The sequence below is a fragment of the Lissotriton vulgaris genome, chromosome 12 (genome assembly GCF_964263255.1).
Source record: "Lissotriton vulgaris chromosome 12, aLisVul1.2, whole genome shotgun sequence".
Taxonomy (NCBI): Eukaryota; Metazoa; Chordata; class Amphibia; order Caudata; family Salamandridae; genus Lissotriton; species Lissotriton vulgaris.
Window position 1 is genome coordinate 100,993,005 of NC_141700.1, and position 25,590 is coordinate 101,018,594.

The 25,590-nt window shown below is 44.9% G+C and overlaps 1 protein-coding gene across 2 annotated transcripts in view; it reads left to right on the forward strand.

The window, feature by feature from the left end:
• EFNA4 (ephrin A4) overlaps positions 1 to 23,774 on the forward strand; it is a 221,433-nt gene extending 197,659 nt beyond the window's left edge. The window contains exons 3-6 of one of the 2 annotated variants that reach the window (XM_086947380.1): positions 1,135 to 1,203; positions 14,225 to 14,320; positions 17,847 to 18,697; positions 20,178 to 23,774. In XM_086947380.1, coding sequence (XP_086803506.1) covers positions 1,135 to 1,203; positions 14,225 to 14,320; positions 17,847 to 17,950 — 269 coding nt within the window. In that variant the 3' untranslated portion in view covers positions 17,951 to 18,697; positions 20,178 to 23,774. The remainder of the gene's footprint in view (positions 1 to 1,134; positions 1,204 to 14,224; positions 14,321 to 17,846; positions 18,698 to 20,177) is intronic. The other variant, XM_086947381.1, reaches the window with a different exon arrangement.
• The last annotated feature ends 1,816 nt before the right edge of the window (positions 23,775 to 25,590 follow it).

A 25,590-nucleotide genomic window follows, 5' to 3' on the forward strand; every position in this document is an offset into this window, starting at 1 on the left:
ATTTTGTTTTTTTGTAAACTTTTTTTAATATTCGTCAAACAGCCTGACCGTTATTAGAAAAAGAAAAAACTCTCTTCCTACTAAACCTATGAACAACCGTGTAACTACAGAGAAGTAACCGCCACTGTGGAAAATGTGTTAAAATATCCCCAACAGTGTACAACACAAAATTGGAAGACACTCAGCCATTTGGACAGACGACAACGAGGGATGAATAAATAAATAATTAATTTTCCTTCGTGGTCTTTCGAAACCCACCCGGGCCCCGCTGCTCTTACCTGCGCGGGCCACAGCTCGATTAATAGGTCATTGTGGGCGGGTGAGTTTTTTTTATTTTTATTTTTTGGGGATGTCATTTTAGGGCAATGTGAGGTTTCTATCCTTTCCTTTACATCCCGAGGACATTTCCAATAGTTTTTTTTGTGATAAATGTTTTTATTAAAGAAATTAAGCAATTTTCATACAGCAATATTGGCATGACATAAATTCAGATCACATTGTTTTGCATATATACATTCACTCCTTCAATTGCATAGGTCCACCTCCAGGCTGTTTTAGTCCAGAGCCCCCTCTTCTTCTCTTGCGTGGTGGACATAACATTTAAAAGAAAACCATTTAGTTACTCTCATCTGAGTCGTAATTCTCAGGCAGCGGTGGCTCGCAGATATCACCTCAGTAGGAGTTCCGGCTCCCTCATACCCTTTCCCACTTTTTGGGACATCCCCGGTATATAAAAACAGACTTCTCCGCAACCATTGTTCCAATAGTTTTTTGACCTAATGGAAGAGACCAACCACACTGACCGGCATGCTGAAATTAGTCGTGAAAGTCACTGATCTTGTATTCTCAATTTGAGAACAATCCTTTATTTCGGCAGTTTTTGTTAGTGTATGAATCTAAGAAAAGGGAACACTGGCAAAATATTTTGACAGGTAAGTAACTTGTTTCCCCTGTTGCCGGTATTTGGTGGGATTGGGCAGTATGCACTGTCATTGCTTTGGGCAAAGCTTTCTTCCAGAGGACGCTGAGAGTTGTAGGTGATTGAAAAGCCTTCTTTTCCTTGCCTGATTTATAAAATAAAAATCTTGTGGATAAATTTTTAATGTACTCCTTTTCTTTTTAATCTCTTTCTAGCTGTACCAGACAAAGACAGTTATGGGGATTGCCTGAAGCTCCGTGTGTCTGTCTGCTGCAGTTCTACAAGTAAGTGCCACATAACTGTTTTCCTATTCCAAGAGCATGGAGCATGTTTAGTCCAAGTTGGTAAACATCCATGTTGGTGGAAGGCGGCTCCAACGAGTAATCGTAATGTTTTCAATGCAGTGAGTTTTGCTGTGAAATATAGTGTAAAAGTGGATGCCTCCTGCAAAGTAATCTCTTCGACCATGAGGACTTCAGATGGAGTCTTTCCATAGATTTACAAGTCGTAGTACAGGAAGGGCATGTGGAACTTGTCTTGCGGTTGAGGGAGGACCTACATTTAAGACTGACATAGGTACTGTGGTGAGTTGAGTATACACAGAACTGGCGGGGAGCTTGCTGTGCCACAGGACTCCAGCTGCAGATGTGTCCTTTAGCTGCACATGGCTGCCCTTGAGCAGAAAGTGATTTCAGGTTCAGGAAGGAGGTCTAAATCTACATCAAAAACAAAGTTAAAGTTGGTGGAGTAAGTTTCCACTCAGTAGATCTCGCCATTCCCGGGCAGTTTTAAGCGGTTAGGAACCTTGCATTTGAGAATTATGGGGCTGTGGGTTAAGATGAGGTCCTATCTGATGTCACCAAAGAAGTTTGAGGAAACCAGAATGTCCTGGAGTAACTTCCAATAAACTATGTCACCACTGGCCCTAAATTAGCTGTAATCCCTGTTGGTGGCCTCACAACTGCAACCAGAGACATAAGTCTAGGAAGCAATAAAGATAACAGCCAAAAAGGGTGATATGAACACTGGAAAGATGAAACGAGCACATGTGATCCAGAACATCAGCTCAAAATGCCCTGACTCAGGATTGAGATGCCAGTGTGTGGTTGAAACAGTTTTAAGCATATGAAGTGAGATTATAAGATCTCAAAGTGGGGAACTGAAGACTACTGACGTGCTTGAAAAAAACAGATATGGATCGTAAAAGCAAGTTTTAGGACGTTGAAGAGGGAACTTCAGAATCGCTGAGAGGATCCGAATCACCGAATCTGGCCACATGCAGTAGGAAAAAGTAGTGACTAAGAAGTAAGTTAAGGTGTTTGGATACTTAGGTGGAATCAATAGTTTTGTGATTATTATTTACGAATTGGCAGTCTAAGATACCTACAACCTCATTCTCGTGGGTTTTTTTCTGCAAAGGGACTAAAGAAGGACGGTTTGTGCATGAGCAAACAGCTTGTAAACAGATGGACACTCCTTTCTCAAAGATCAGTCAGAACGTATATATTTAATGATAACTGTGGTGTTTCATATTCCACTCTGTCATTTCTAAAACCGTAAATAACTGGTGTCACTTCCTTTTTTGTGAGTAGAGTGCAAGTAGCGCATCATTTGTGCAGTTTGTTACAGGTGTTGTGCACCAACATGCATTTTTGGGAACCGGGGCTTATTTTCACACTTCTAAGACATTGACGCGAGCGAGAGAAAAGTTGAAAAGGAAGGAAAGCTAGAAAGGAGAAGGAAAAGGCAGTGGTAACCCTAATAAGGGAACCGGCACCAATACGGGAGATGTACCTAGGCGACCGAGTCATAACTTGGTCCCCTAGTTCAAGAGTCCCCCTCCCCCCCCCCTTTCACAAGGCATACTATAGAGTGCCTGTGAAGAGCTATGGATAGTCAATGAAGTGTCCTAACCCAGACCCCTTTATCTCTGGAGGTTCACCACTCACTCTCCAAGTGAAACAGGACCTATCTCCAAAATTTGACCTACTTTTGAAACATCGAATGCCAAGGTGTCACATGTATGACAGAACTACGCATTCTGTTATAATGCATGCGCTACAGCGCGGCCGTTACAACACAATACCCTTTACCATGCGTATGCCTTTACAATGATTTTTGTTGTAAAAGCATGAATGGGGAAGGCATGTGCATGGTAAAGGTTTCATTAGTAAATATAAGTATTTTACAGGTAAGTATAATCTCTCTCTCTCTCTCTCTCTCTCTCTCTCTCTCTCTCTCTCTCTCTCTCTCTCTCTCTCTCTCTCTCTCTCTCACCCCTTGCCCCCCATGAACACATACCCACCATAAACCTTAAAAATGCCCACATTAAACCCTTTAAAAAACAAAAAAACTTCCCCTAATGTTTGTGTGTTTATATATTTGCATTTAAAACGCATGTGCCTTCATTCATGCCTCTACAATGAAATTTGTTGTAAAGGCATAAATGGTAAAGGCATATACGTTGTAAAATCCTGCGTGGTAATGGTTATTCGTGGTAACGGTACCTGCGTTGTAACAGCTGGTTGTAATGGTAATGTGTGGTAGCGGTCGCGTTGTAAAGGCGGTTTCCCCAAGATGTCTACCTGCCTTGGTGCCAGCCATGAGTGTACCCTGCCACAGGCTTAGGCGGCGGCCCAACCATCTGATCTCCGCCCTGAGATCCACCTTTAAGAGGGAAAAACTGTTGTGCAGTGAACGCCAGCAGTGACTCCACAAAAAGCTCATGGGAGAAGGGGTGGCCCAGGGAGCAGCTCTGGGTGTCCGGGCAGAAAAAGGAAGTAGAACTCCCGACCTCGAGGCCTTAAACCAGGCTTGAATATTTTTCTGCAAAGGGGTCGTGCAAAGCAAAATGTTTTCCTGCATGTTTTCATTAAAAATAAGTAAGACTGCTCATGCATTTGTGAGCTTCATCAACAATTGCGTCATAAACCTGCCCCAGCCCCCCTCCCAAACTCTAGATCTGGGTGGTCGATCTGATCTCTTGTGGAAGTCTGGAAAAAGTAGGGAAAACCAACAATGCTAATGCGGTCTTTGGGTTTTATGCTTTTAATGGGAGTTACACTTTCAAAAACAGCATGTTAGCAGAAAAAATCCTCTCTGCTTGTCTGCTTGTCTCACCCTGAAGTAGATACATCATTTTTTTGTTCCTAAAAAATCTTCACGTGTCTGCCTTATTGCATGCTATACATCTGAAGGGCAAGTTCCCAAAAGTGAGCTGTGAAAAAGAAGGCATTTTTTACAATCACCCGAGCTTTTTCATATCATGGATGGGTGGGGAGTGTTCTATCCCTGCATTTAAAAAAAGGCACTAGTGTGTACCTTTGCTCCTTACAAATGAGCAAGGAGATTAAAATGCTGGCAGTATTACTGATGGTGAACATTTCTTTTTGTAGCAGAACTTGCTTGGTAGTGGTGTGAAAGAATTTATTGAGTCTTTTCCACCACAATCCGCTCTCCATGTTACTGATGAACCCTATGACTTTGTTCGCTCACTGAGCTACTATTGGGGCAGATTTAATTCCTGACAAGAGAAAGGATTTTTCTCAAGCAAGTAATTTTCTGAGATTGTAACTTGTTCCTGGATCACCATTGGTACATATATAAATATAGCAGAGGTCTGCTACACAAGCCTACCCTTAATCTCCCTGTTGCTGCCACCCACTGATCACCACTAGCGCCATGAAACCGCTGGGTATGCGAGCGCTGTACAAATGTTTTTAAATTCAAATTCAAATTTAAATTCAAAATTCAAAAGTCTCTGACCAAGTTATCCTCCTTCCAGCTCGAAGCGCCTCATCCACCTGTGAGCCATCCAAGCCACTTTGGATTTTGTTGTTTATGGACACAACAGCATCTATGGACATGTACAGCTGAAGAACACATCAACAAGGACAACCAACTACTTACAAACCAACTTGAACACCTTCACGATCAATCACCCAACGCATAGGAAAGGGAGCTCTCCGGACTGTGAAGTAGAGAGTCAACAAGATCCAACGCGATGGACTGCACCTCCAGATTAGACAGAAGGTCGGAATATCCCAACGCCACTGCGAGTGATCCCAGAAACATCCCAAACATCCCAAACCTACATGGGCGTGGAGGCAGACTACAAGATGACCCCACCAGCTGTGGAAACCCCAACACCTATTCCAAACCAAGCTCAGTCTTCTGGGAAAGGATTGTCTACAGACACTACCCATGGAACACTCCCCAACCCACACTCCCAGGGGAAAACGAAAATTGCAGAATGGATAGACACTAAAAAGCATACAGAGGCAAAATAATAGGATAATGTGCTCCTTATAAAAAGCACATATTAGACAGGTTAGACAGAAGCTATTTGTTGTATTGTTTGTTTATAGTGCAGCACGTGCCAAGTCATCATCAGTGTTTTATCTTAACTAGAATGAGAACTGCTTCAGCTTCTTTTTGAGTGTTAAGATGAAGTCACGTCACCCCTTACTCTAATAGCTGCCAGCGCTTTTATAACTTGACTGTAACTTATGTGAGTGCAGTGGGTCCAGCTGCAAGGGGCACAGGGTGATGTGTTAGAGCCAGAAAACATGATCTGGCCCATCAAATATTTAGCTTTTGCATACAAGTTTATCTGAGGGTGTGCATTGCATACGTTACCACTCTTTGCTGCCATCAGCCTTTTTAGACCCCACAGTCCAATTCTCTGAGTCTTCTGTGCCCCGGCCTCCAGGCAAGCCTTGCACACTGACGCAGCCTTTCTGTCTCTAACTCTTTGTCCCTCCCAGTTCCAAGCAGAGCCCTCTGCTGCTGAGGTGATGGAGCCCCCAGACTCAGTTCTTTTTAGTCCGTAGGGCCTTTATCATTATATACGCCTACCTCTCTGCCACTGCATAGAAACGCCCAGCAATCCGCGTCATTTTATGACTTTGTGCAAGTTGTCTCATTTGTAAAAACACCTAATTTCAGCTTACAAGGGGCTTAGAACCGCCCATTCCTTACACTTGGTTGGCTTTATGGTCCCTGTCATTTGCTTCCCTTTTATTTGTTAACTTTTGTGAGCTTTCCTTCTTTTTGTGTTTGTCCCTCCCCTGGGGCATATCCTCAATACTTGTCTCATTCCACTGTTTATTTTTCAAGCACTACTTGTTTCTTCTTGGTTAAGTACACTATGAGAGTGCATCTGTTTTCCAGCTGTCTCCCTCGTGTTTTTCGCTCCCTGTCCCATAACCCATGTTGCTCTCTCACCAATGTACCTCTCCTTCACCCTGCTTTTTAGGTCTCGTGACCTACAATGCGCGCAAACTCATTGAGGGAGCGAGAATTGAAGTCGGCAAAATCCTCGTCAAACCAAGGGCTTTCAGCCGCGGTTTTCTTGCAGTTCACGTGAATCACGTGAGCAAACAAGCACGGGCATTCACGCCCAGCACAGCACATCAAAGGGCTTCTCCTCCCCTAATTATTCATGGCCGGCCGCAGGCCGGCCGTACTTTCAATTTCCCACGCCCGCCCCCATCCGGCTTCCCTCCGCGCATCTGCCTGCCACACTTCTCCTCCCCTCGCTGGCATTCCCGCCCCCCACCAGGCTCTCCTACCCCCATCCGGCTTCCCTCCACGCATCTCCTTTCACCATGCCTGCACTCTATACTGTTCCACGCATCTCCTTTCACCATGTCTGCACTCTATACTGTTCTGCAAAACTACTCGTGCCTTGTTAGTCCGGGTTTTACCCACATCGCCCTCCTGCGCTTGTTTTTCCTTGGGAAGTTATCCATTCAGTACTCAACGGTATAGCAGAGCTCGGGGGAGAGGGAAAAATGCATACTTCAGATGCCGGCAGACCAGTGGAATGTTTTTCCGTTAAAACCACATTTCAAACATGGGATCTTTGTTTGCATACACCCACGAATAAAAGGGCTGGTTTATTTGTAACCCCACCCCAGCCCACACTCAGTTACCCCGTGCTCCCGTCCTTCCTACTAGTACATCTGTTTGTTGTATATTTTTCTTCTCGCATAATTCTTGAGGCCCTGGTCATATCGTACCTAATTTCGAAGGACTGGTTATATTTCTCATTAATTTCCAGACTGACGTTCTAAAATGCGTATAATGTGTTTTTCACAATGCCATCTAAACTTTTGAAGGCTGTCGCCTACGGAGCCTGAAAACAAACTCCATAAATGACCGCATGAGCGAAGTGGTTACCTGTGTCTCGGTTACTTCTAGCCAAATTAGGGAGTTTTCAGAAACGGACCAATATCGCGCGCCATATAATAGCTGCGCTTTGGTATTTACGGCGGCTGCCGAAGAAATTCCCTTCCTTTGCACACACGCCGGCTTCCCAAAAAGACCCAGAAACTAAAACGTTTTGCATCCAATCCGGAGGCGGCGCTGACTCCAGGCCGGCTATTGTTATCAGCCATCAAATAATTCATGGCTACTACAAGCGTATCACACGGATTTGTAGGCACGTTGTGGGGCTGGAAACGAGACACCCGATTCAAATTTCATACACACACCGCACAGTGCAGGAACGAGGCCAAAACATCCACGCAAACCCATCAACGATATGCCAAGGCGCTCATTGATCACAAAAAGAGAAGCGCCTTATAAAACCACATATAGAATGCGCTCCTACCTGGCGATCATGCTAAGGGTCTGACTTAACACGCCCACCTTCACGTTTGCGTGACGAAATTGTAGCTCACTGTATGGATTTAACCCCTTGTGATTTTTTTGGAGCTAGAGGCCGTCCAACACTACAGCGTGTTATTTAACGGCGGATAGATAGGACTTTAAAATGCTGAGCATTTTCCATCCGTGTTTGCGTATATCTCAGAAACTGTTACGAACTCACTGCAGCCACGAACACGACAACATAAATGAACAGTCTGGTTAAAGGAGTGTTCAAAAGCGCCCTGCACCGCCACTGACCTTTGCAAACGTAGACTAGGGTGGAGAAATGATTATGTGAGAGGGTTGGTAATGCAGTGCGAAAACAGGATGGCTACGGTGCGGGGCTGTGCCGGAGGGAAGGTGGGGTGCAACGCATAAGATGCAGTGCGCCATCGGCGGTGCAATCCAACAATGGCGGCGGGCGGTGTTTTTGTGTTTCAGTGTTCTCTTTTCCTACATTAATTCTGAAGAAGGAGGGGTTCAATATGTTGCAGAGTCATCTGTAATGCAATAAACAATTACAAAATACGCAAAAATGAGCAAAACTGTTCGGCCCCTTATACAAAATAACGCATCATCCCAAACACACAACAGTAGCGCAACCACGCCACGTGTGTGCGTAGCAAGAAGTCTCCAGCTTTACTGCAGACATGTGTAATTAAACATGCCATGTCTGCATGCGGTGTGGCGTGGTCTCCAAAGGGGCGGAGCCTGGGGCTCACGGCTGGGTCGCCTTCTCCGTTCTTGACTGAAATAATCACGAGTAGCTTTACTTTATCACAGGGAGGACTTAAAAGCGGTAGCAATAACACTCTTTTAAGGTCCTGAAAAAAAAGTCTGTTGTGCATGCAGCACATCTGCAGCTGCTGGTACTACTATACATACTACTGCATCTTTGTGGGATGCTCCTGCTGACAGACAGGCCAGCACAACCAATCCCGTGGTCCAGACAGACATAAAGGTGGAATTCCACAACCAGCCAACAGGAAGGTGCGAGGGGAGGAACCAAGTGATTGACATGTTATTCGGAGTAGAAAGTAGTAAACAAGCTCTGCCGCTGCAGACAGCTTAGGGTTCCCATGGCAGGGCTGCACCACCATCAAAACAAAGAGCCACGGAGGGGAAAGGGGGCCTGCCCAGCACGTTTCTGGTATAACGCAATAACAATCCGTAATCCACAGGGAAGGAAAGAAGACAAGCACTGGCGTTGCCAATAGGTCTCGCAGTAGGAAAGTTGGAGCTATTGGTTTTGTAAATGACAAAGCACTTTATGTTTTTAAAATGAAAACAACAAAAATAAAAGGCATTGTTATTTGCAATTGTAATAGCTCCAACTTTCCTACTGCGAGACCTATTGGCAACGCCAGTGCTTGTTACTGTTCTCGCCCGTGTATGCTTCTACCCCTTATTGCTTCACCCTCCCATCCTCTGTTGTTGCCACGTTCCATAATGCTGCCCCCTCCTGCTTCCTGTTGCTGCCCCATCCCCTCCTCCTGCTCTTTTTTTTCTTTTTCAAATGTAAATATTTTTTTCAACCGAGGACCAGGCAGCAAATTGTTGCCGGCCTATCCACCTTAAAACTGCTTTTGAGCTACTTATTCTTCCATTTCCATTTTATTTACTGATTGGTCTCAGATCAATAAATTAAAAAATGGCCCCCAAGTCATTTTGTAAGGATGCATGCATAATAGTTCATGCGGACGCCTAATACATTGACGCAACCGCACAGGAGCGTTGGTGCGCCTTCTTTAAAAAAAAACCTTTGTCATGCTGTACAACACCTGAAATGCTGTACAGCATGGCTAAAACGCATTGTCCAAGCCAATAGATTCCAAAGGCAAGATCCACTGACTTTGCCAGCAGGGCAGTACTGGGATAGAAAATAGGTCCAGGCACCAAAATAAAATAGGTCTGCAGATGCTAAAATAGTAACCTGCATTTGCAAATTGGGGCAGTTTTAAACTTTTAGAGACACGCAACATAGGTATTTTGTAAGGTACAGGAGATAGCATTCTTTTGTACTTGCTGCAGGCAATGTTTGTGGTAATATCATGGAAAACAACAGTAAAAACCAGGCCAAGAAACAGGACCACAAAAAGCCAAATACATGCCCACAAATCTTTTAGACCTGCTCTTCTGATGCTGCCAAAATTTCTTATGGTCAGTGCGACCGGGTTTGCTAGTGCATATTTTAAATGGTAGGAAATGGCAGGGGTGACCATACGAACAGGGACTGGGGTGCGCCACAGCCATACACGGTACCGACACATACATCTCTTTATTAAAACAGCTGTGGAAATGCTTTTCTATCCTGACAGTAGGTGACAGGCATATCCAAAGCTTGGGAATGGGTAGGATTCGGGACACAAGTACATTGCACAGTACAAGATTTTCACACAGGTTGCATAAAATCAGAGGTCTCCCTACATCTGTGTTGGTACCACATTGTAAAGCTTGCTTATCCTCTTTTTCTTCTGCATCTGATGCAATAAGCTGTTCCACTTTGCAAGAGCCTTGTATCAAGACAAATTCTCCATATTTTCAGAAGTAAAAAATTTAATATTACCCTCAGTGAAAATAATCTTCTCTGATTGTCACAGCCTGAAGTCTGTAACTCCTTGAGTACGAGGCATCAGCCAGTGGGACACTGGGAAGGGTATAAAGGACCCTCTAGTGCTTTGCGCCGGAGGGATTTGTTTTGGCAATGAAGATCAGTGTGCCCTAAAGTGAAAGTAAACTGAGCTCGTTTTCAGTGCTCAGAGTACATCTCAGCCCCCCTGAGCACTGATTGAGGTAGGGGAGGTGTCACTGGAAAGGGGAGAGTCTCCCCTTTCCAGTGGTTTCTCTACCCAGTGGATCCTTGCTTGGAGATTGCCACAAGAGAGTGATCCCCAAAAAGGGTTCGAACCATTAGACACCAGGAATGTTTTTAGAGCACATGTTTGGGGTGTAATCGGCTTCCCCTGGCATGGGCCTGTGCTCCCATCCACCAGGGACCACATTAGTTTTTCTGCACTCCCTGCGGGGTGGATAGGTATGTTAACCTCAATCTGCCCCACAACCCCCCAGAGGGCAGAAAGCCCACTAGACACCAGTGTTTTCTAGTTTGCTATTCTATTTTTGGGGGGTGGGGGTGCATGGACCTCCACTCCCCGCTACCCTGGGCCCCATTATCCTTTCCTACCAGGCAAAACTATACATCAATGGGAGTCATGGGTGGTATGTCTTGCATGCATGCCCCAACATTTTCTTACCCACAATGCCCTGTAAACCTCAAACTTTGCCTAAAAGCTCACATTTTCCTTACCTTTCTGTGATGGAAACTTCAGAATCCACAGGGATCCAGCGCATTTCTACCACCCAGCGATTCCCTCATCTCTCCCGATAACACTACCTCCACTTGTGTGGCTGGGCCTAGTGCCTGCAACAAGAACGGATCAAACTACTGTCAGTGAGAGCCCTCACAGGGGACTCCCATTGACCTTCGCATGACCCGTTCTTGTCTCAGGCACTAGGTCCAGCCACAAACGGGAGTCAACGTTTTCATCCGGACAAGTGGGTTTCGCTGGTTGGTAGGAATTTTGTGAATTCCTACTGATTCTGTAAGTTTCCCTCACAGAAATGTAAGGAAATGTGTGATTTTAGCCACAGTTTGAGGTTTGTAAGAGCTTCTGGGTAAAATGGCCTTGTTCGAGCCACACAAGTCACCTCACCTCAGATTCCTTTAGGTGTCTAATTTTAAAAAAATATACATGTCTGCTAGGTTTCCCTAGGAGTTGGCCGAGCTGGGATCTAAAACCCACAACTATCGACATTGTAAATAAGGATCAGTTTTCAGTGGAAAATTGTGATGTATCCCTGTTGCATATTAGGTCACTTCCTGTTGCAGGAACTAGGCCTACACCCACACAACTGAGGTTGTGGGAACATCGAATAGTAGAACATTTGTTATTGCCAACTGGAATATGCTGTGTTTGAGCCTTCTAAATGTAAGCCAGTGTGTAAGAAAAAAAGATTTTAAAATATGCCCTGTGAATCACATGCTAGTATGGGTGCCCAAACATTCACAGAGGTACAAATAACCACTGATCGTACACTCCGTATTTGCTGCCCATTTCAGTAATACATAGGTTTCCTTGATACCCATTTTTCGCTCTACATATTTCATAATATGAATTGGTCTATACTTGGTACACAACGAGAAACCATTGTAAGGTGCAGCTCAGTTGTTGCCTCTGGGTATTTCTGCTTCTTGGAGTACCTACAAACTCTGTCTCTGCAACCAGAAGGGTATAGCAGACGTAATGGTATATTGCTTTTGTAAATCAGCCATCATGATGAAAAGTTACAGGAAAAATGTCACAAATTGGCGTCCTACTGAATTAAAAAATTTTCTTTACTTCAACAGTATGTTTCTTTAGGAAACCTTGAGGGATCCACACACTTGGCCCCTTGCTGAATTCAGAATGTTGCCTACATTTCATAAATCTTTTACTTTCCTGGATCACCCATGGGTTTCACCCTGGTTTCCACCACAAACTGGTTAAACATTAACATGAGAATCTACTAGAACTACTAAACACAAGAATGGGCTTATCTGGAACTGTCCTCAAGTGGTTCACTTCCTTTCTTCACAACAGGTCGCAGAAATTCAAGAGCAACAACCTGATGTCCTCGCCAATACCTGTAACGCTAGGCGTCCCCCAAGGATCCTCTCTATCCCCAACTTTGTTCAACCTAGTCATGGAACCTCTCACCACCTTGCTACAAGCATCCAATGTACACTTTCACATGTATGCCGATGACACCCAACTTTACCTCAAATTACAATCACCCAATGACATCCTGCTCCTGAACTCAACGATCAGATGCACCCAATCCTGGCTTGCCGACAATCACCTCAAACTCAATGCCGTGAAAACAGAGTTCCTTCTGATCTCACCTCCAGCGAAGATATCCACCACTCAACATTGGCTTAAACTCCTAACCGCACTCAATGTCCAACCCACCATCGTGGACTCAGCAAAATCTTTAGGCATAACACTCGACACCAATCTCAACATGCAGCAACATATCAGCAAGGCAACAAAGGGAGCGAACTTCCAGATCAATACTCTGAGGAAACTTAAACCCTACCTCCCAGCCAAAGACTTCCAAACTGCAGTACAAGCACTAGTCATCCCACGAATTGAATACGGCAGCACCGCCCTCTGCGGACTCCCCCTAACTACAACCGCACCACTAAAAGCTTCTCTAAATGCTGCAGCGAGACTCATCACTGGGTCAAAAAAGCACTCCCACATTACCCCTGACTTGAAATCCCTGAATTGGCTGCCTTTTGAAGCCAGAATACATCTGAAAATCGCCTGCATGACACACAAGGCGGTACACCTAAACTCACCCGGCTACCTTGCTCAGAAATTGACAATCTCTGGGGGAATTAGAATCACGAGAGGCACAAACAATCTTCTGCTGAAACCTCGAAGATTCCGGAAGGAAAAAACATACAAGCGCTCCTTCTCAGGAATGGCGCCTAGGATTTGGAACTCACTCCCTCCCGAAACCAGGCTTATCTCCTCCACTACACTCTTTAAAAAAGAAGTAAAAGCTATCCTCATGGCTAAATACACTTGAACTACTATCTCTAACCCTATTCACACCCTGCACCGATCTGTACTGCATGTTTGACCCCTTTACTTATTTGTTTGAGTTGTCTTATTACTCACGTGATTGGCTTTGCAGTCACTTATTTGTACTGTTTGTACTGTGTGATCTATTGATTTACTTGTCTGACTATGTTCCCTCATGTACCCTTCTATGTAAAGCGCTCTGATATCTGCGAAGATCTTGTTCGCGCTATATAAAACTTTTAAAATTAAAATAAATAAATAAGTAGATTGAAAGTACACAAAATAGGAAAATTGGGCTACCTCTTTGGTAAATGCCGAAACTGTGGTAGAAATATTTTTTTTGATTCTGCTCTGCATGTTCCTGAAAGCTGGGAAGCAGGTGACGTTCGCACAGCAAACCTTTTGTTGACACAGTTTTTAGGAAACAATAGATCCTTTTTTGCACCCTCTGGGTACCTTTAGAGTCCCCGGGATGTTTGACAAAAAGGATGCCAATTTGGCATGGATACCTTATGATGGAGGCCTAAGCGCAAAGTACCTCAAGTAGCCCAAATAGGATTTTTTAGCACTGGGCGTGGGATTGGCAGGGGCTGGGGGAGAGCTGGCGGCCTCAGCAGTAGTTAAGGGGTAAAATCCTGTCGTTTTAGGTTTCAGAAAAGACTCCCTTTGTCAGTTATGTCGATATTTGTTTGCTAGATCCCCTCCACACTCAGCACCTCTCTTCTGTGTGGGTTGACCAGATTTAAGTGACAGTGAAAAGAGTAACGTCTGTTGGAAAGGCCTGGAGGCTGGCAGTGTGCAAAGAATGTATATTCTGTCAAAATATGAGTGCCTCACAAGTGGATGTGCCTTTTTATGATTTTCTTCGGATTGGTCCCATTTGAGGAGCAGTAAATTATTGCATTCCCTTCTCCACTTACTTAACTATACTCCAAGCCCACTTGACTTTGAACTGCCCTCAGGAACAAGCCTACTTGTTTGTATCTTCTAGAAAATTGACTGTTTCCTATTCTTTAAACAGCAAAGCCTGATGACCAAATACCCAAATCTCAGCCTCGTGGAAGAGGAGGAGGGGGAGGAGGAGGCGGAGGAAGAGGAGAGGGAGGAAGGTCCAAGGGTAAGTGTTTGCTGCTTACAACTTAGAATCGAGTGAGCAATGGAGGTAGGGTGGGGGCTGCCAGACTGAGGCTGAGAAAGGGCAGTGGGCTGGGGTGATGCCTATCTAGGAATTCTAGTGAGGTACATTTGTGAGCTCACAAAAAATGACATTTTAATGCCTGATCAAGCAGAGTAAGGTATGGTAGTAAGGTGTTGGTGTAATTACAGTATGTGAGCGAGGTATAGGACAAAGTGAGGTAGAATACACAAAAAGGTATATCATTAAAGTCTAGAATAGAGATAAGTGTGCTATAGTTCAATTATAAGACACTTATTGTAGAACTAACCAACCATGTAAGGCAGAAAGTTATATTGATGTGAGGCAAAGCCCTAGGATCCTATAGGGAATGGTGTGGCAGATTTGTGGTTTACAGGGAAGCGGGTTATTCAGTAGTGAAGTGTATCAGTGCAGTATTTGGTAGAGTGGGATCTATAATAGTGACATATGGTGCAGTGAGGTGTATCTGTCAGTGAGGTACAGCAGAGACTTACAGGGCAGAATGAGGCATACAGGAGAGTTATATAGGAGTGCGGTGTCAATGTAACGTGTAGGCCATTGTGAAGTATGTAACTGAGGTACTCTAGGAATGGAAAATTAGCGCGATCCATCGCTTGTGAGAAATGCTTTGGTATTTTATTTAAAGCCAACAACGTTGCATCGGGACACTCTAAGCAACTTAGTTCCAGATACAACTGTAATATATACTTTATTTTACACAAAGTAATTGCATTTATTTCAAATCCGTGATCGATATAAAAAAAAAGAAAATAGACAAAGAAGCGAGAGAAAAAAAGAAAAACAAAGTAACAGCAATATGCACTTTAAACTAACAATAATACATACTATGAAATAATTACATTCACAGTCCAAATCATAGTAACCAATTGTTTAAGCATTAAACAAAATTTGACAATAAATCCACACATCAAAAATACAACCAGTCAGTCACCGCTGCTACATATAATCCCGGAGTTATTTCGGTGACCATCCTAGTTCATATATAATTGCGACTTTCGATTGCTAGATAGTAATAATGATAAACTTTACATTACTACCATATTTTAAAAAACAGTTTTACACGAATGGTTGAAAGGACACATGCTAAAAGTTCCTTAATTAGCTTTCTCAATTTTTCTCTAATGGTTGTAGCTTTTGCACACAGTTGCTTTGCATAAATATAATAGTTATTATCTAGAGTAGCATAAAAGTTTAGGTTTTGGGTATTGTTGGATGAGGTAGCGGATTGCAAATGTACAGGTATGACGTTAATTGTCCCTTGTTTTGACAGAGTAGTGTGCAGTACTTCCCGTCGAGCCATTCTCAAGCACTGAGCCCTTTATTACTAATGATCTGTTAAAGGTCACTGGGAACTGATAATCTTCAGGAATTTCCTCAATACAGGTGGTTGTTTTCTTGCAAAGAAAGAAGTTACATATGTAACTGTAGTTCTACAGTATTGGTATCTTTCATAGATTCACATACTTGAAACATTCCGGTCGTCGAGATGGGAGTCCCACGTTAAACATAGATCGCAATGCAATGGTAAACATAGAGATAAATCTTTTACATAGTCACTCATTTTAAAAAGATCCAAAGTTCAGTCAATCAGCGCATGGTACACTCTTCATCTTCCCTACCTGGGTCAACAGACATGTATAGTGTTCTCCAACACTTGTGCTACGTAGTACAAATGTTGAAGAACCATGTAACATGGCTGTGGAGGAGGGTGGGTTGCATATGATTCCATGACAAACATCAATTTTGGAAAACTACATTTAAAGGTAAGTTTTTCTTTCTCCAATAATGATTTTACAGGCAGGAAAACTTGGAATTGCCCCTGCTCTGCAGAGCTAGAGAAAACTGCTCCCGCGGGGTGGGAGCACTGCCTGGTTCCGCCACACCCGGGAGGGTAGAGGAGCAAGAAGGGCTGCGGGGGGGCCTTTAGGCCCTCTCTGCAGCACCCAACATAGAAAATGCTTTGGGTGGGCACTGGGGCACCCCAGTTTTAAAAAATAAAATAATAATGGGTTGCAGTTTACTGCATGGCCTATGGGGCCGCTTGCAGGGATGTGGCGGGGGCACCTGGTCGCCCTCCGCGGCCTCAACGTAATTGAAAGATGTCGGTCTCCGAGGTGCCAACAATTTTTTTTTCTTTTTTTAAACTGAGAATAAAGGAATAATAAGCGGTTGGCCAGAGCTGACCATTTACTATTTACTTTTTCAAGAAAGGAGCACCCCTTAATGCCCTGCAAGGCCTTTTAATGATTTGTTTGAGCCTGGGGGGCTGCAAGACTATAGGACTAAACTGACAAAGGCTATAGGAACTAATCTGACCAAGGCTATAGGGACCCAGATCATTGCTCCTAAACTTGGATAAGAAAACCTGGAGAAGAAAGTTGATTACCAGTACCAAGTGGGAGCCTCTGTCACATATTTCTAATCAGTAGATTCCTTTTAGTGGCACGCTGCAGTGACTCGTCTGATGTGCGCAAAGCTAATCCAAGTGCCTGCCTCTTAAAACTATCTGTTGTGTGAGAAATAAAAGTTGCTTGTTTGAACTAAAGTTAAGGGTAGGATTTTATAAACTGATGTCGAGTTATTTTAAGTGTCAATCACACAAGAGTACAATCGGCTCAGTTGAAAGGACGAAAGTGATGGGAGAAAGGGCGTCCTATGAAGATCTAAAAGGAAGGGAGAGAATCCCTCAGGACAAGAACTCTCTCTCACTGTTAGGTCGTGAGTGAAGGGCAGAGTGCAAGAGGGTGTGGATTACAAATGTCTGTCTGGGCCAGACAAACATTTTTAATTCACACCCTTTGCACCCTGTAGCACTCTGCCTTTCACTCACAACGTCTTTACGCTTATCTTCGGAGATAAAACACCTCCGCTCCTCCCAGAGGGGGGTCGTAGCCCACACTTCAGTGTGTGGAGGGATCCCAAATGATGAAGCATGTCACCTAACGGTGGGTGAGGGTTCTTGTCCTGAGAAATTCTCTCCCCCCTTTTAGATCTTCATAGGATTCCCTTTCTATTTCGACTGAGCCGGTTGTGCTCTTGTGTGCTTGGCAGTTCCTCTAGGGGTCAGTACCCCCTGACTCTCACAGATCCCTTTTGATCCCAAGTGTGTAAAAGAGTTATTTTAAGCCCATGGAATTGCAGCATGTCTTTTATTTCAGAAATAAATGATTTACTTGTAAATAATTCTCGAGTAAGATAATACGTTCTAGATTTAGACTTACTTCCACGTTGTTAGGCCAGATCCCAAATGCCAGGCTGGTAATTCTGAGAACATATTTCTGGTTATGATAGCCAGTATTAGGTACTATTGCCCCTCCCAAATTACTTTTCTTTTACCAGCTTCCTCTACCCTGACCTACCTCCCTAGTGGGGTTCATGAGTAGGGTTGGGAAAGGACCTTCAATCTGCTGCCTGCCTCTAGATTGCCCAAAGTGACTCTAGTTTCTGTTTGTTCTTAATTTTGCAGATGGTACAAGATCAGCCGGTGAATCGATGAGGCAGCTACCGCTAGACGCACGACTTCATCTACTTCTGTGCCTCAGCCTAACACTCATTCTTCTCTGGAACTGAAGAAACCTGCTGCTTTTTTTTTTTTTTTAATATGCGCGCATCGTGATCTTTTTAATGTTATGTTTTTTTGTTGTGGGTAGAGGACGTCGCACTTTAGATGATGGAGGTTGTACAGAAAGCCTACACATTAGAACTTTCACCCTGGTACATGAAGCCTTTACCCAACCTTCCCTTCGCCTCTTGTAACCATGGCCCCATGACTCCCACCGCATTAAACACAAATGGCAGAAGCCTAATGTTTGAGCCTCCCTCAACCCAAAAATGTGCCACCTTCAACCCAAATGCAGCCAATTTCGGCACAGCTCCTTGTCCGGCCCTCTGATCTTTGGCAACTCGAAGTAAATGCTGTGTCTTTTTATTTTTTAATTATTTTTTAGTTAAAATGATTTTATACTTGCTTATGGATTTTCAAAGCCAAAGATGAGAATATCCAGTTAATTTCACACCTAAGTGCTTTAGTGGAACGACCAAGGGCTACTACGTTCCCAACGCTGACACGCACAGTTTGACAGAACTTCAACCTCCGAAAGCTTCCACTTATGAACCACCGTAGTCTTCCCCGAGTGGGTCAAGACCATATTATGTTCATAGAGACTGGATTCCAAGTCAGATGACGAACCTGAGGAATGCAATTGGACCATTGAATATTCACCTCCGTACGGCCCAGTGCTGCCCGTACCAATGCTTTGCGAGACAAGCCTGTAAACCATCGGATCTTGATGTGGAGGACCTCTTGCCACATAGAAAGTAAGTTCCTCTTTGTTCCTCTTTCCATGATGCATATATTTGGCCAAACAGCCGACTCAATAAGTGAACAGTGGTGGCTGCCGCCTATCTAGGGTGGTGGGGTGCGGGTGGGGGGTTGGATGATCATATAAAAAAAAGGAAGACTTACCTGCCACTCTGCTCCCACTAATGCTTCCGCCCACCTCGCTGCTTCTCTCGTCCGGGCTTGGGCTTCAGGGCAGAGGCTCCCCACCCAATCCAGAGACCACTCTCATAGCACAAGAGCCGCGTCGGGATTGGTCTGAGCGACCTTGCTTGCTGCTCAGACAGTGCCTTGGAGCCTGTGGCATTTCTCCAACCTGGCTGTGCAACACTGTTGGGTTGGAGAAACATAAGTGCGCATGTCTGTTTGACCAGCCTGAAACGGACGGCCAAGCAGACATGTTCACTTATAAGTGCACACTACTCCTCTTTCCTGCCATGCCTTACTCCGCCCTATACCTATTGCGAAAAATAATATTATGTTTTTATAATTTTATTTATCATCTTCTGGCCCTGGGCAGTGGGGCGACGCTCCTCCGCCACTACGGAGGAGCCGCCCCTGTAAGTGAAAGCACAATTCAGTGTGAAACTAGTTCCCTCCCTATCTGTGAAATGCAGTTTAGGTGGGGATCCAAGCAGTTCACTGCTCCCATAACTTTCTCACTTCCAATCTGGAAGCGAGAGTGGCCGCCAGATGCAGACTGCTGTGCTTAGTCATGTACACACACGGATGATCTGAAGGCAGAAGGGCCAGTGGAATCTAACCAATACTACAACAAGCCGAATGCATTAGATTGTCACATAAAGTCAGGACTGGAACCAGCGTCCATAATGGCAAGGGTCAGGTGGCCATCCCGTAGCACAGAGCCAGGAATGTGGCATTGTCTGGCAGGTCAACCCTCCATCAGAGGGTGTGTCATATATTTGTAGGCTACAGGGGTCATTACCCCGCCTGATCTGGAAGGGAGGTAAGCACTTGGTAACATACAGCACCATCCTGTTGATAGAGCATCACACACATTCCTTGTAGTTCAGAGGTTTAAAAAACTAGGATTGAATCAGCTTCACTGACCCGGTGGCTGACTGGGGCATCTTCCTGAGAAGGACATGTACTTCAAGGCAGATCCTTAGCTATGCAATACGTCTTTCTCATGCTTGTGTGCAGCTGTCTCCTTGTGCAAATGTGTGTGAATGGTGAACCTTGTCCTTTGTTAATATTTAAAGTGACACAGCATTTTGAATCAGTGCCAGCCATGTTATATGTAGACTTTAACATGTTCCAGGTTATACAAAGAGTGTGTGTGGAACTGTTTATGAACTCCAGAATACAAGCTTGGTAACTCAAGCAGTCAGCCTTTCATTTGTGTAAGGAGGGCACTTTTGCATTTGGTGAAAGGTACCATTGAGCATGTTCAAACTGAATGCTGGTCCCAACTTATCCTGTGCCCTGTCTTTTCAGGTCCTTCCATGATGACACGTATTCAACGCTAGGCGTCTCCTGGGGAGTCCTGCCTAGGTTTCCACTTCCCCCTGCAAGGCCTTGAAGAAGTGATCGCACCAGCCCAGAACGTTTGGTGGGGAATTACAGCATGCCGAAAACTACTATTAAAGAGAATGAAAACTGGCATATCTCTTTTTGAGTGGGGCAAGAGAGTGACCGGGTCGGTTGAGGAAAGTACTGACATCCTGGACATTTTGGGAGGGAGGTTTATCGGAAGAACCGCCGCTGGGACTGAAATGTTGGTCACAGCAAACATCGTCTTTCTCATTGAAGAATTAAGATTGAGCCTAGATGAGGAAACCTTTATTTAGAAAAAAAAGAATTCTGACTTAACGTCTATTTTTGTTTCAGCATTTTGCATTTGAAGAGTCTGAAGTTTGAGGGAACGAACAATTGAATTGTGTCGTATGTTTGTGTACAGTCGGGCAGTCTGTAAACAAGAATGTCGCAGCGGCATTAAGGTTCCATCTTGCCTTACATGGTGACACCGAGCACCTATTGGGCGGGCGCTTCCTTCAACCTATACTATTTCGTCGGTGAGTTCAAAGAAGCGCATTGATGGAGGTGGCGTGGTTCAGAGCAGAGATTAATTTAAACTACAATCATGTGTCGGGAAATTTCTACTTCCTTGCCCCTTCCCGTATATTCCCTGCAAAACACAACACCACGATTGCGACAGTTGAGCGTTCATTCACCTGATATTCATTGTTTTATTGTTCCATTTCCTGATGTGCCCTTTTTGCCTTTCTTCCCTTCTTATTCCCCTATAAAATAAAGGGCAGATTCCAGATGCTCAGTGCCAACTGAACACAGTAACTGTGTTATTGGGTTCCAACAACGTTCGAGATGTTTCATCCCCTGCCTCGATGAGACGAGAGAGAGAAGAATCTTGGACTGTTCATTGTGTGAACAAACTCCAAGACAAGTCTATGCTTGTGGTCAAATTCATGTGCTTTCCAGAGTACTTTGTTAGGGTTAACACTCCTTCCTGTTAACCCCTTGGCTTCGGCGGTAATTCCGCCGCTGCGCTGGGGGGGGGGGGAGGAGGGACGTGCAGCACCGCCATGCTCGTGACGGGACCACTCCGTTACGAGCCACTGGCGCGCTGTGCTTGTGACGGAGTGGTTCCGTCACGGCCCGGCCCGCTCAATAGAACGCGTAGCGCAGGCGCAGAGTTGATGCCATGCAGGTGCAGCAGCTGGGCCGTGACGGAACCACTCCGTCCTTAGCACAGTGCGTCCGTGGCTGGTGACGGAGTGGTTCCGTCACCAGCACGCAAAGGGTTAAAAGATCCACAATCTAATGCAGACTGTTTTTGCTGAAATTTCTCTGATGCAGTGCTCAGTAGGAAGAAAACACAAATTTGAAAAGTCTTATAAAGAATCTTCTAGAAAAGGTTTAGGTAACTCCTGGTAACCTTGAGAAACCGAGGCCCATGCACTCACCCTCTCACTTATTTATTCACCAACACCTGCTTCCACATACACTTTCTGGTACACACCAGCAACTTCATGCACAAGTACTCGTACGCATACTCGCTTTTTGCGGACACTAAAGTCATGCAGATTTTTTAAGCACTTGAAAGGAAGTGACCCTTTACTTGCACGCTGTATGGCAGTCAAAAGTCACTATCATTCGCACACCTTGCCCAACAATTAAGTTAGCCAAGTATTTTATCCATCACACATTCTTTTGTTCTTCTCCATGACAAACAACGTTTATATTGGTCTCAGATTCTGTCACAGACACAGACAGATTAGCAAATTCTAGGTGGCTGGGATAAGCAGCTGCCTCTGACATTTGTTTCATTCCTTTCCAGTGTCACCCTATCCTAGTGTATGGCTCTTAAAAAGGTTTGAGAGATATAAATTCTATAAGAATTTCGGCTATCCTTGTGGGTCCCGCCATAATCATGTATACTGAGTGGCGCTTTAGGGAGCTTGGCACCAGGGTGTCTTGTTGCCCTGGCACCACAGGCCCATTAGACTTGAGTTTGGGCATGACAGGCCGTACTAGTGCACCAACCATTCGTTAGGACATTGTAGTCTCAACCTTTGTTTCTTGCGTTTGGACAAGGGAGGTGATACTTTATCATCAAGTTTTAGATTTGGCCATCGGTGTTAACCCCCCCAAGGTTGGATTTGGATATTGCAGACGGTACTAGCCTTTGTGACTTGAATTCTGGCAAAACAAGCAGGGCATGTGGCCCACCTTGGATCTGAACATGGCAGAGAACGCTTACCTATGAGAGTTGGGGGTTGACAAGGAAGGTAGGGTTGGCTACGTTAACCTGTGCTAGTGTACCATTCTTTTCGGCTCTGACCTATGTTCCTTGACTAAGCTATTTTCCCTTCACAAGATAGGGAGCCCTGTTCATTAGACTTAAGAGTGGGAATGGCATTTGGTGCCAAACAATCAGGTTTTGTTTGGACACCGCAGTTTATGACAACTGATCAGGCTTGTGCTCTGGAAATTACATTCAGTGCTATTCATTTTGTTTGGACATGAAAGCCGATACTAATCCATCAGCCTTGTATTTGACATGTACAAAAAAAAGGGCCAAAAAAAGGTAGAGGATTGTGCCCTCACAATTGTCAACAGAAATTCCTACGAGAAATCAGGCGTTCTTTGAAAGTTTAACGTGCAAAAGTTTTATTTAATGTTTCCCCTGTATGGAAGGGCAGCCGACACGTGTTACCCAGTAATCTCCACCCAAACATCTATTCATTGTATTTTACATGTGACTGGTTCTGACCCATACGGCTTGTATTTCGATTTGGCAGTCGATGCTAACCCATCCGGCATGTGATTGGACATGGCTATCGGTACTAAACCAATTAAGTCTGGATCTGGACATGGCACCTCGTGCTAAAACCTCAGGTTTTGGTCTGCACATGTGAGTTGATATTAACCCACCAGTCTTGTGTTTTGGCTGAAGTAATAAAGTTTGGGTCTGGACATGGCATTCAGGGCTAAAAACTCAGGTTTAAGTTTGCAAATACAAGTCAATTCCAACCCGTCATGCTTGTGTTTGATGTGCACTTGTTGTTAACCCCTCCGGTTTGGACTTAGCATGCAGAGTTGGAGCATCAGCCATGAATCTTACTTCTGAGGGAAGTTCAGTCCATCCTGCTAGCTGTACATTATGAAGTTCAGTAACACCACTGAGGAGTGATGAAATATTCTCTGCCATGAGTTGACCTTAAAGGTTAGTGGATCACATGAGGCTTCCAGTGAAGGGCATTGGCCCTTCTTCACACATTAGTCAGCTTATAAAGGCAGTGGAACGAGCATCCTAGAGTTTAGGCATCCTACCTAGAGATGAGTGCACAGTAATCTCCCCCCACATGACCACGGTTTGATTAACGTCCTCTGCAGTAGCCCTCAACCCAGGGCTTGTTTTCAGTGAAGAGAACAGACTTTTGTCTTCTGAGAAGATAACAATCAATCGCCACAGTATTCAATGTGTTTACAATTGTTGTTTTTTAACTGAATATAAAAATATAACTTTGATAGACACTGAGCCAAAAATTAAAAAAAACTATTTTAAATCATGCACTTTGCTCTGCAACTTTTTCTTTCACTTGTGCTGGTTGAAATGTTTCTAAATGTATTTTGTGTTCAGGAATATGCATACCAGAGGGATTTCATACTGAAAGTAAACTGATGAATGAAAGGAATTTGTCGAAAGCCTGATCATGAGGTGACCCATAGGAGCTCTGCCAGCCGGAGCGAATCTGTGCAGCATACGGAGTCTGTATGCATTGCCCTTGGACCAGCAACATCATACCAGGACTGACGCAATGCTGGACTGGCAGCGGGCTACAGATGAGGGCCTTCTGCTTAAGTTTTATGAGACCTCGTTTCTTGAGAATGAAGTTGGCACTGCTCATTAAGTGGCATTCGAGGTGCTGTGTGAGTGCTAATATGTCACAAGGCAAAACTGCGGGTCTCCTGCAGGGTGCCATGGGAGTGCTGTTATGGGCGTCAGTACTGGGATAGAGAGGGACTCTGGGTCATGCGGGCTAGGAGAGCCGTGTGTGTCCACCTGCCCTGTTCCATTGTTACTGCTGCAGTACAGATTGAGATGAAGTGACAAAGCTCTGTTTAGGGCCCAGTAAATTACTAGCAAGACCAGATTTAGGTGAGTGACAGCTACGTTGAGCTGTGGTACAACAGTAGTAGCTCATGTCACCTTTTCAGTCGACTGTTCTTTACCTTCTTCCACCTTTTATTTATTTTTAGCAAGTTCGTTTTAGCAGAAACGTGTATTGAGGGTTCCAAAGTGGGAATTGGTGCATAAGATCAATTATGTGATAGGTTGTACATTTGATTCAAAGATGTGGTAAGTACAGGTTTGTATAGCATATTACGTTTAGTCATTAATGGTTGGTGAAAAATTACAAGTAATTTAGAGTCCACTGGCAAAAAACTAAAGTTGCAGTGCAGATGTAATGCTCAGTCCGTTGGGGGAATCGTGTTCATTGAACATGCATGGCTCATGGTTAGAGGAGATTGTGAGGGCCGAAGCTCGCCTTGGAGTCTATTGAGCGAAGGGATGGAACTGATTTTGACGACAATAGTGTTTTGCGTAAGCAATGCTAGCAGTGCTAATGATCCGAACTGCACGGTTTCACATGGAAAAATGGCTGATGCTTTGTAGACATTCATGTTATCTGAAAGAAACACGTTAGTATTAGATTCCTTACCTTAGAATATCCCCAGGCGTCAGTCTGGATCCGGAAACTTTTGCGTAGCAGTACCCCTGCGCGTCGGTAGGCGTCGTCTGCAGGTGTCCCCTGCGGCTCCGCGTCCGTCGCAGCCGTCGTGCGCCGTGATGACGTCGCTGGAGTATATAGACGCCGCCTCCGCGCGCTGACGTCAGTTCTTCTTTTTTCCGCGCCAGTAAGCGCAGATCCGAAGAGCAGTACTCCGGTCTTTTGACCAAGTTTTGTCAACTTTCTCTATCTTTTTGGTGCCTTGTAGGATGCCCGGTTTCAAGAATTGTGACGGTTGTGACCGCACGATGTCGGTCACGGACCATCACCGACTCTGCCTCCGGTGCCTGGGCCCCGACCACGACGTGGACGCCTGCGTCGATTGCCGAGCTCTGACTAATAAGGCTAGACGGGAGCGGTCCCGCAAGCTACTCGAGCTCCGGGTGTCGGCCCCGCGTCGGGAGCGGTCCCGGTCCGGCCGGAGGTCCAGGGAGCGTTCGAGGGAGCGGTCGCGGAGCCGCGCCGGACGCTCCGGAAGTCGTCACCATTCGTCGGGCTCTTCAGGTAAGAAACACAAGAAGTCGGGCGTCGTCATCGTACCCCCGACTCCCCCCGACGCTCGCATGACGTGGCCGGGGGTTCGGGTGACCCCA